At 43.2% G+C, this 12,430-nt stretch overlaps 1 protein-coding gene across 1 annotated transcript in view; it reads right to left on the bottom strand.

The window, feature by feature from the left end:
• The window catches only part of LOC146233545 (inactive dipeptidyl peptidase 10-like), a 63,378-nt gene that overhangs the window by 24,240 nt on the left and 26,708 nt on the right, over positions 1-12,430 (bottom strand). Inside the window, exons 2-3 of the mRNA XM_084688954.1 lie at positions 2,731-2,842; positions 2,464-2,559 (exon numbers count right to left, since the gene is read on the bottom strand). Coding sequence (XP_084545080.1) covers positions 2,464-2,559; positions 2,731-2,842 — 208 coding nt within the window. The remainder of the gene's footprint in view (positions 1-2,463; positions 2,560-2,730; positions 2,843-12,430) is intronic.

Genomic DNA, 12,430 nt, shown 5'->3' with positions numbered 1-12,430 from the left:
ACCAGCCCTCCTATTTCATCCTAGTGTTATTAAGGAATTGAAGTGCAAGGTTGAGACAGATGTTTTGAACGGAGTGTTACCACAGCAGTGAAAATGAGTTGTGTGCAGTGTTGGACCAGCTGGTTCTGCTCTGGCATAATTGGCATGTCACTGTGTGAAAATAAGAAGGTTTGGTGGTAAAAGTAGAGATTTCTAAAGAAATAGCAGGACTCTGCTGAGTTCAGTGGGATCAGTGCGTATTTAGCTCACCAGTGACGAACAGGCATCTGGAGATCAACTCATTAAGCATGGACATCTGGTCATGGAAAAATTTGTGTTTTTCTCTGATTTCAAAGTTTTAGACAAAAGTTATATTTGTCAGGTCAAAGTTGTGCAGCACACTTTCTGTAATGAATGCAGAAATGCTGCAAGAACGTAAATGATTTCTCTATGGGCCATTTGTAATGCATCCTAAAAATATCCTCTAAATTGTAAAGCAGTCCTGATGGTTGTAGATGTGAGTTGGTTGACAGTCATTATTAAACAGCAAATTATTTAACTGCAGTACCACTCCCAAAGGACCCCATTCAAAACCAGGGAGAAATCATCAGCTAACATTTATTGTTTATTTAAATTCTTTATTTAACCTTTATTTACCCAGGCAAATATCATTAAGAACAAATTCTTATTTACGGTGATGGCCTGAATATATATTGTATAATTCTAGATGTACAAACCTCATTAAAAAACACATTCCTTATTTCTAGACTTTTACAATCCTATCCTGCAAGTGTCTTGATGTATGAATAATGTAATGGAGGGCTTGTTTCTGAGGTGTGCCAGTGAAGAAGCAGCTCTTCAAGGGTGTGTGCTCCGGCAGTGACAACGGGAGCTTTCTTAAGGATGAATGACAAGGACCGTCTCTGAGGAGCCAAGAACTGAGCATGCCTGGGAGGAGACGGCCTCACTCCTGCTCCTGGGAGGAGACGGCCTCACTCCTGGGCCTGGGAGGAGACGGCCTCACTCCTGCTCCTGGGAGGAGACGGCCTCACTCCTGGGCCTGGGAGGAGACGGCCTCACTCCTGTCACAACACTGAGGGGGGAGCGGTGGCAGTTTGACAGCACCTATACCAACGATCTGACTTCCACTCTTTGACAAGAATACTCAAAAGAGGAGGAAGCACTCTGTCATGAATGCTGCGATTCCTGATGCGTTATTCATGACGTGTGGATGGAAGGTTATTCATGACGTGTGGATGGAAGTCTCCACTTGACTATACAGAACAATAGCCGCTAGAAAGGTTACATAACGGTTTTACCCTCAGCTTTCCACATCAACAACGTTTGAGTAACAAACCAATAAAAGATGTCTAGGAAGCAAAAATGGTAAAGATGAAAAAAGGCATGAAGACTTTAATGAGAGTTGCACAACTGCCTCGCTACTGGAAAATAAGTTGAAAATGTGTCGTAAAGCTCCCTCAAAACTATTACATTCAAATGGTTTGTACAGAACATCAATCAAATGGTTTCCACTAGCATGGCAGCTAATGCTAACTGTAGCTAAGACGGATAAACCAAAGAGCCTCAAATGAAGTGAGAAACAAGAGCACCAGTCTGTCGCTCAGTACGTGTTCAAAGTCTTGGCAGGTGCCTTTAACATAGATCATGAAGTCCCTTCTGATCTGCCAGATCTTGAGCCATTAATGATTACAGATGGCATCCCTCAAATGGTTTACATTTTATAGTACAGTACATTCCTCGTAAAGAGCGAACAAGGGGAAAATGGACCAGGTCCACAACATCCTGAGGAGCATAGTAACTGTAGCTCAATACAGTCTTGCTTAGACAAGATAACATGCTTTTGGACTCAAGTTTGGCATTTGAAATAGGAAGGCACATGCCCTATCAGCATATGACTGCTTTCCAATTTGCGTCCAACATTCTACACAGTTGTTTGCATCTGACCTTAACACCAACCCTGATCTTCACCCTACACCTTTAAACTAACCCTAACCCTATCTTTAACATTAACCCTAACACTGACCCTCCTTCAACCTCCTTTGCTCACAAGGAAATTGATTCCAGAGCATTGCAGAAACAATTTATATTGTGTCGGAATAATAATAACAACAGTAACTACACATTTGTACAAACCCTTTTGATATTTCTTCTGAGATTTAAATGTTTACTTTTGGGCTTTGCAATCTTTCATTGTTGTTACAGGAGAAGATGTTTGTGATAGGTAAGACAAAAGATAATAAGTTTTCACCAGACAAAAGTTATTATATATTAGGACTTAGCCCTAAATTGCGGATTGCAAAGAAAACTGAACAGCATGGGTATCTCATTTGATGATTGGCTGATGATTGGATCTACTTACAGGTGGAACCCTAACCCTAAAGATGGGAATAACGGGTTCACATTCTTCAGTGGAATGAGTGGGAATTAAGTATGAATTGGCTCAGACATACAGAGAACACTCACCGTTAATCCACACAGCATCAGGGTTGTGAACCTGGAAGCTTTTCTGAAACAAATCATCGAGCGTCAGCGGTCTCTCCAGGGATGTGGAGCCGTCGTCTGGGAACACACAACAGTAATGCAGATCAAACGCCCTGCAAGGTCGAGTCAACCTGCAAATGAATGACTTGGACGTATTGAAAGCCAAGGCTTTCTGATATCAGTTCTACACATTTAACATTGATTGGGCTGAATTATTTAAAGCATGTGAATGGTTGGTTCATTCCTCACCTTTTGACAGGAGAACAATGGCGAGTCCTATAAGCGACAGTACGAGGATGATGACCAGCAGGGAAATGGCTATCCCCTTCCAGTTAGTGTCTCCTCCGATATCACCTAGGTCCTGTGGGAAAATTAGATCAATCAAGATGATCATCTACACGAATATATATTTACAAACTCAATGTATTCACAGTATATCAAATCAAATGTATTTGTATAGTCCTTTTAACACACAAGCATGTCACAGAGGGCTTCACATACTCTCATAGAACAACCCCTCAACCAACCTAAACCAAGGAAAAACTCCCAATGGGAGAAAAAATTGAAGAAACCTTGGGAGGAGCAAGTATTTGGCATAATGATTACATTCTGACCATTGCATAGACAGATAGGAATTCAATTGGTATGTTAGTAGAATACATTTCTAGTAATATATATAGCAGCTACAATTATTATATTATTATATTAAATCCTGTCTGTTGAATGTTTATAAAGTCTTACTTCCAATACATATCTTTTTTTATACAAAAAAAGAGCAAAAAAGAAAGAGCTGAATGAGAAGAAGTGTGACTAAAACATTGATGTTGCTCTCGTTGAAGCCTGTAACACCGCATTGTGATTGCACAGAGGGGAAACGTTTGACCTCTGTGTGAAGGCTGGTAAACCCAACACAAACCTCCAGAACTAGGGCCCACATAAAAGACCACTCTCGTTCACAGAGAGATATTCTACAGTGAATAATCTGTTTTCTGGCCAGTGTTTCCTACAAGGCCTCCTGGAGGCCGAGGTCTCTTTAGAGATGGACCGTTATCTGGTTTCACCATCTCACATGATAATGTCCTGCTGCACCCCGTCTCCACAACACCTTTTACAGATCTGTCACAAATCAGTGGACACAAGGACAGGCGCTCGGCAGATCGATACCCAGTCTGCCGTCCTCCGCCCATCCTTCACCCCCCCCCCTCACCCCCCCCCCCTCACCCACCCCCCCTCACCCCTCAAGGGACTCGAGGTCGGTTGACATCTAAACACATCTTAGTTGACAGCCCACTTTCAGTGTAACAAGCTAACAGACCAGTTCATCTGTTGACAGCTGTAAATATTTTTGGTCTCGTTCCAATTCTAGAATCAGAGAATGTGTTTAATACTGCATGAGGACATTTATTCTTTACAATGCAAAAGGAAAAAGACTAGGGGGTTTGATTGTGTGAAGCAGAGCTGTGAATTTGGACCCAACACAGAAAATAGAAACAATATGTTGGAGAAGTTAAACTGTTGTTCACAATTTTCATGTCACTATTTGTAGAAAAACAAGCTTGCCATCATTGTGCTTTGTTCTTTTACTCGTGAAAAACAATTACTCCCTCGATTGGCATACAAAAGACTATACGAAGCTTGTCAACTATATCTTGCTTGTCCCAGATGTAGAAGTCACCGGCTTGAATGAAAGGAATGTGCTTGACAGTACAGACCTGACACAATAAAGCTGATAGCAGACAAATATCAAATCTAATATCAAACGATGAGCCTAGTAATATAGAGACATCATTTGCAAGATAACTGCACACAGAAGAAGAAGCCGAGGTGTGTTCAGTTTAGGCACAGGAAGTTAGGCCCTCTGGGTTCCAGGCCTCCGTTACGTTGTTGTAGCCTTCTGACAGAGAGGAATCACAAACCATCCATCTCACATACTGAGCCCCGAGCAAGTAAGAAACCCTTTGCTTGTTAGTGGCAGTATTTGCCTTTCAAGTCCTTTAATTGGGGAATGTAATTTAAAGATAAATATCCTTAAGGCTAGTCTGCCTCAACCCCCCCCCCCCTTGCCGGCTCGTCCTTGGAGTGGGGAGACACATTAATATGCTGGATCAGTCACTGGGGGGGGGGGGGGGGGGGGTTGGTAGAAGGAATCTGTAGAGGAGACTTTCCCCTAAAATAAACATAATTTTGTGATGTTGCTTGTGTTTTTTTTCTCTGCTCTCTGTAGCCTCATTAACCACACAAACCCGTATAACACCTCCAGGAACGCTATTCGCTGTTTGTTGCCAGACGGCTCGTTATTTATAGACCCTCTGAACCCTCACTTGGTTGTCAGGTTATTTATATTGTATTTCTGTCTGTTTTTTCAGCGTGTATGGGTGGAAGTTCCAGTCAGCATTGTGTTTCTGTGGCTCCTGAGCCCTGTTTGGGATGGATAACCTGGGCGCCCCTGTGTCTGCAAACACCTGCTCGAGGTCACCAATGCTGCAGGTTAGGGTCTGAACGATGCAATCGGTCAGTTGAGGGTTAAGAGTTGGATTAATGCTGTTTGGCAATCTGACCCCTTTACACACATCTTCCAGAAAGAGCATCGGACATCTCCATAAAAAACTAAATACCAACAGCAGCAACCTCCCTATCAGAATCAAGGGGGAAGATTTTAAAGTGGAATTTTAATCACTTTAGAGGAGAGAAGTAATCTCCTCGTCCTGTTGTCTACACCCGCAAAGCGGCTTGCCCTTGCTCCCTGATGCAAGAGTGCAAAGATGGAGAGCAAAAGAACAGGAGGGTGTGCTAAGGCCCGTGTCTGTGTACAAGCGTGTGTGTGCAGGCTGCTGAGGGAGAGAGAGAGACAGAGTAAAAGAGAGACTCTTGTGATGTCTGCCTGAGTCTCCTCCTGGTCTCCTGGACCCGATAAAAAGGTTAAAGCTCCTCGTTTTCACCCCTGCCTGCAGCTCGCTCCTGTCACATTGAGGAACGACTCTCTCTCTGTCTCCCAAAAATATTATGCCAAGTCCTGCTCCCTGTGTTTGTCAGAGCCAGGCTGGAGGCTCCGCACAGAGGGCAGCGTCATAAATCCAACAGGCTCTATATATAGTGCTCCCTCTGTCCGTCTTTCTGCCTCTCTGTCCTTCTCTCTCTCTATCACAGTCTGTCTCTCCCCTCTCTCTGCCTCTCTCTGTCCTTCTCTCTCTCTATCACAGTCTGTCTCTCCCCTCTCTCTGCCTCTCTCTGTCCTTCTCTCTCTCTATCACAGTTTCTCTCTCCCCTCTCTCTGCCTCTCTCTGTCCTCCTCTCTCTCTATCACAGTCTCTCTCTCTCCCCTCTCTGTGTCTCCCTTTCTCTATCACTCCCTCTCCTCTTTGCCTCTCTCTGTCCTTCTCTCTCTCTCTATCAGTCTCTCTTTCCCCTCTTTCTCCCCTTCTCTATCACTCCCTCTCCTCTCTCTGCCTCTCTGTCCTTCTCTCTCTCTATCGTTGCCTCTCTCTCCCCTCTCTGTCTCCCTTTCTCTATCACTCCCTCTCCTCTACCTCTATCTCCCTCTCTCTGTCCTTCTCTCTCTCTATCACTCTTTCTCCAATCCCTTACACACACACACATGCACACTGAGATGAATAATGTATCGGCCATCTTTGACCAGAAGCCGTTGGACCTGACAGGGGAACCTAGACCCATTGTCTCTATGATTCAGATAGAGGGATGCACATCTGAAGCAACATTTTAAGTGGGTGTTTGCTCAAGGTTGAAATGTGCTTGAATGCTGCATACAGAAAGACAGGCAGGCAGACAGATAGACAGACTCCTAGATTTGACCTCCTTCCCTTAGATGTTCGATAAGCATAGGCTCAGAGTTTCAGTTCAGTTCAGTTACATAAAAAATGGTGGAAGGTGCTTTAGGATATCAAACTAAATTTTCCCCAAGTCCCAAGTTTTCTACATTAAATATCTACTTGAAATATCCTCCATATGTTTATGAGGTGCGAGGTGGATGACGATGGGATGATGAATTGGCAGGAAGCAAAATGCTAATAAACATCCCAAGGGCTGAATCTGAGTGATAATAAATCAGCCACACTGAATCGGGAGCACTTGACATTTCCGTCATCTAAAGGCAGAGGACTGCTGTGCTTCGCTGCTTATTCAGGACACAGTGTATTGAACAGAAGGCAAAAAGCAGAAGGAAATGTCCTCTGGTTGCATAAGGAGACCGCCTTGGTTCATTTGGGAACACTGTAGACTGTTCAACTACATTTCAAGATAAAACAAGCTAGATGAGGGTTATTATGCATGCCAGACCAGGAGGGAGACAAGCATTCATGCATTGGAGTTGGGACTGGACTTTTTTGTACAAATAAGGTTTGAGATATTGGTCACAGTACCCAATTTCCAATGCAATTCTTCTAAAACTTTTAAACAAGATGTTTCAAATAGATTTGTAAGGACTTCTTCCGTGAGTTTACTTGCCTGTCTCAAGTAATGGTTTAAAGGAAAGCCTTTCTTTTTTTTTTATCAATATAGTAGAACAGTAGTTTGTGCAATAGGGACCTCAGTATGTATGATGATAATATACAAGTTATTACAGTTGGCCTCTTCTACATATTGACAGAAAACAGCAGTTTTTCTTCTAATCAAGTGTACCAAATAACCACATAAACATGTTATAGAAGAGGCCCCTTTCTCTTCAGACCCTTCATAAACTGTATGCAGACTTCACACAAAATAATCAATCGTCCATTGTTGTTGTTTCAATATTGTTATCCTTAACCAGACCAGTTTTTAAAAGGTGCCTTTAATTTACCTCAATCCGCCCCATCGCAAGCAAGCAACCGGGTGTGACTCACTCATGTCCAATCAATACTCAGTTAAACTAAGACTCTTTCCTTTGCTCTCAGTCTGGAAAACCTTCAAGTCATAAAACAGACCTTGTGAAGGCGCTGGGTTTATTCTTAGCTTGATCCGATCGACAAGTCCAGGCCTTACTGTAGCAGTAATGAGCACGAAGGACAGTTGGCAGCCTAAAAGATTCCAGCTAGTGCAAGCTACGTTAGGGATGCATCCCATTAATGCTAATGCTGCTGCTAGCCTAGCTGTGTGTATAGACTCTGTATCGTTGGCTCTGCAAAGGTTTTGAGGCCCTTATCGGAGAGGCACAGCTTGTCTCCACGATGAAATGGTGTTGTTTTGACAGGGCGGTGAAACCAACCCACACACCAGGAGGTGTGGGTGTGGTAGTGAGCAGAGGTGCGGTGTAGGACGGTTAATCTGAAAATGTTTTGGCTGTTAGTTTTCCCTCAGTTTATTGAACAATCCGCTTCCACATTCGATATTACCCAATGACTTTTAGACTCTGCAGCTGACTGAGTATGATCCGCTTGCCAGGTTTTCCGTTAAAGCTCTCTCGACACACAACCTTAGAGCACACACACACTTTATGGAAATCCTTCATGAAAAATTAAAAAGCTTCTGTTTTCTAAGCTAATCCCCAAACTCTCGAGTTCACACTGTTGATTATTCCATTGGAGGAAAATATTGGTCGGAGGAATACATTTGTCATCCTCATTGTTAATGTTGTGGTCCAGAGAAGACTTACTCTTTGACTAAAACACAGACAAGATGAAATGCTGATGTATTGTGTCAACATGTCTGAGCAGGAGGAAACAACCTGGATAATTACTTCAACTGGGGATAGAAAGATGAGCTTTCAGGGTAAGAAAGAAGAAGTTTGCTCGTTTGAAAAGGTGAGCACAGACACATTGAGCTCTGTAATCAAACTGACAAATGTTGGCTGACAATCATTTTTCCTCCAGGTTTTTAATTAAAAACAGGTTTAATGTTCCTCCTGTTGTTTGTCTAACATGGACAAAGGAGTCTTTGTCTGTTGAACTAGCTTTGATTATCATACGTTCTTCAGTCATAATATTCAAGGAGAGGCTTTTCTTCAACTGGAGATCTCTGAATGCTTTTTTGCACTTTTTTCAAGAAGCTGTTCCATGACCTAAGGTCACCAGAACATCTGAAAGAAACAGAATATTCCTTTCTGCAAGAAAGTGTATTACGATGAGGTTTATATCGCTCTTTTTGTCCCCTGCAAATACAATAATGTGTAGTGGGCAGGGATAAATGTGATGTGGAGCCCATGGGGCAACAGTTTGGATGTGAATGATGTCATTCAGTTAGTCTGGAGAGGAAACCGGCACCCAGCACCTCTCAGCAGTATGATGCATCTGCAGATGTGTGTTTCCAAACGTCATGTCTCTCATTACCATAGTGACATTCAGGACTTGACTTTGAAAATGTCACCCGTAGCAGACACCAATATATCAAAGTTGCTGCCATCTGAACCACTGGCCAATTTGAACCTGAAGTTGTGAATGTTGGATATGACAGAAGGAAGGGAAACAACACGTCTTTGTAGTCTCGCTATGATGCTGGCACGTTTCTCTCCTCATCAAGGACGAACAATCCAACAACACTAAGGTCAATGATGACAATGTCAGTTTGCTTTGCAGACAATGAAGTCATTGCTCAATGCAGGAGAATTCAACCCTAATATAAAGCGTATTATAACCATCCTCCCTCCTCACCATCTGCTTAGATTTTCACTAATGTACATTTACTCATATTGCTGAACATTTCAACAGGAGAATTATACTGAGTACCCACGTCTTTCAAAGGCTTTTCAATGTACTGTATGCCAGAAACAAGACTGGCCTCAGTTCTGGATTGAGGGTTTATAAGCTGCCTTGTACTGAAGAATCAGTTTTTATTTTTTCCACAGAGAATATTAGACTGGAGGGTGTAGCTTAGTGATTAGAGCATTTGATTTCAGAACAAAGTTCAAATCCCCCCTGTAGTGAACATGCTTTGGATAAAAGCATCTGCTAAATGAATACATCCTTTTGTGACTATTCAATGCAGTACTGCCTTGAATCTTTTGGACTATTATGAAGTTACAATAAGTACTGTTTATGAGGGTTCAACTCCCTGATGCCAAAAAAATTCGGTTTTAAAAAGCATGAAGATAGGAATCCCATAATATAGACATCTTAACTGTTTTCTTAAGAGTGCCTTGGAGGGTTTTGAATCTAAATGTGACTATTGTAAAGCAGCAGTTTGGACCTTAGAAAGCTGTGACTGTTCTTAAGATAGTGTTGTCTGTCAGGGTTTTAAAACCTGGTAATTATCCTGCTGATGTAATGGACATTTAGGCCACCCTTGCTTATCAGATCATCACCTTCTATTTTAACCTTCAAATCTGCTCTGAACACTTGTCTATTCTCTCTGGCTTTTCATTTTCATCATCACTGTGTACTCTTTGATTTCTCGACTTTCATCGATATTGTTTATGCTTTACTTTTCTTTTGTTGTTCTATGTTTTTTTTTTACCTCCTGTACAGCACTTTGATGGTTGTTCAAAAAACGTGCTCTATTAATAGATATTGATTGATTGATTGATTGATTGATTGATTGTTGGACATGGCAGCAGGTCTAGCTCATGGCTCCTCCAGGGCTCAGCTGTCACACCTGTTAAGGTGGACCATACTGGCTCAAACATCACACCTGTTAAGGCTCTGCAGGTGGACCATACTGGCTCAAACATCACACCTGTTAAGGCTCTTCAGGTGGACCATACTGGCTCAAACATCACACCTGTTAAGGCTCTTCAGGTGGACCATACTGGCTCAAACATCACACCTGTTAAGGCTCTTCAGGTGGACCATACTGGCTCAAACATCACACCTGTTAAGGCTCTGCAGGTGGACCATACTGGCTCAAACATCACACCTGTTAAAGCTCTGCAGGTGGACCATACTGGCTCAAACATCACACCTGTTAAGGCTCTTCAGGTGGACCATACTGGCTCAAACATCACACCTGTTAAGGCTCTGCAGGTGGACCATACTGGCTCAAACATCACACCTGTTAAGGCTCTTCAGGTGGACCATACTGGCTCAAACATCACACCTGTTAAGGCTCTGCAGGTGGACCATACTGGCTCAAACATCACACCTGTTAAGGCTCTGCAGGTGGACCATACTGGCTCAAACATCACACCTGTTAAGGCTCTGCAGGTGGACCATACTGGCTCAAACATCACACCTGTTAAGGCTCTGCAGGTGGACCATACTGGCTCAAACATCACACCTGTTAAGGCTCTGCAGGTGGACCATACTGGCTCAAACATCACACCTGTTGAGGCTCTGCAGGTGGACCATACTGGCTCAAACATCACACCTGTTAAGGCTCTGCAGGTGGACCATACTGGCTCAAACATCAAAAAACACCTGTCTGTGCTTTGGTAAAGTACCGGTTGTGGTGATCATTTGAATTTCCTTTTTTTAGATTGAAGTGTGTTAATATGACTGTATTGTACTGGGTTCGTAGGTTCTTCCATATCTGTGATCCGTAACCAGTTTTCAGTGAAGTTTTGTTACGGTTCAGGATAGCACGTCCGCTCGGTGATCATCACATAAAAGCACCAGCCAATCTTCTCTGAGTCACATTAGTCAAACACTTTATCTTTCATCGTTTGAAGCTCCTCAGACATGCACAACAAAGAGCGCTGATCCAGCGTGTTAGGACCCAAGCCATGGAAGTGTGAGGTGGGATTTAATTTGACAGTCTCCATTTTTTAGTTATCGAATCATGCACTTAAGATCAACTGACAGTCCCCGATCCCATAACCTCCTCCGTGGAGACATTCATCCAGACAACAAGGAAGGCACTCACCCTCTCATTTACTGCTGTGTGAACAAAAGAAGGGATGTAGAAGTGCAGATGTAAGCAGAGAGAGAAGAACTGTCTGAAGAGGAACTAGAGGAACCGCACACAGTCCTGCCACCATGACTACCAGAAAATCCCTTTGTCCTTTCCTCAGAAGGCAGCTGGTTTTGCAGCAAAACATGGATACAAGACAGACATACAGGCAGGGAGTGGTTATTTAAAGATTCGCCATTTTCAACAAGTAATGAAACCTAAGCTCCTGAATACTACACAAAATGCCTACATAAGCCTTACATAAAGCTACATATGGCTTACATAAAGCTACACAAGGTATGTGAAACAGGCGTCTGGATGTCCAGACGGCAGGAGAATAACAGGGCGTAACAAATGGGTTGGACCTGTTTCAGAACCTTGCACACTGAATCCATGACAAAAGGGACAGTTGTGTGTTCACACTAAAGACCTGTTTAGAAGGAGTGCTGTGCTTTCCTGCGCTTTAAAAGTGTAAACTAACACAAGATCTGGTCCTGACAGTTCGCTGTCCGCACTAGCTTCTTGCCCGTGTGGTGCATCTCACATCACGAGCGTGGTCGCCTGTTTACAGCCCCTACGTTTCCTCGCCATCTGTTGTTGCGACGGACGGAATGGGTTGTGACAGTCGTGGACGGGATGGTGAATGAGACAGGAGGGGGGTAAGTGTGGCCTCGCCATGCGGCTCATCTCATTATTTCAGCCTCCCTTTCGAAGGCAGATCATAATTAATCTTCATTGAGCCCCAGGACTGTCTGACAGGCTAAATAATCGGGGCGGCTGGGGGGCGGGCGACAATGTCCTCCGATGTGGCTCTTAAGTGGAATTCAATGAAGTTTTACGCCAGCGCTGTGGAGCAGCATGTTGCAGACTGTCAGTTCACAATGAAAGTAGAGTAGGTTCAGTGAGTTCTATACACTCCCATACAATTATCCTCAGACTCTTGGTTTGAAAAAAAACATAGTAATTGAGAAACCAGTACATGAGTGTGCAGCGTAGCGTGAGAACAGCCCCTTTGTGTTGTCTATTGTGGAGGTCTGTAGCAAGAATATTATACAAGGGTAAATATAAAAAACTCAGTTGGATTAAATGGATTAAGAAGTACTGACAGTGGATAGCAACCAAAAGGAATTCAGCTCTAAGCTGCAATAACTGTTTTTATGTTTTGATGACAAACTTGAGGCGGGCCCATTCCAAA

The sequence above is a fragment of the Hypomesus nipponensis genome, chromosome 23, assembly GCF_054491055.1.
Source record: "Hypomesus nipponensis isolate SF chromosome 23, ASM5449105v1, whole genome shotgun sequence".
NCBI lineage: Eukaryota > Metazoa > Chordata > Actinopteri > Osmeriformes > Osmeridae > Hypomesus > Hypomesus nipponensis.
This window is presented reverse-complemented; position numbering and strand designations above follow the sequence as displayed.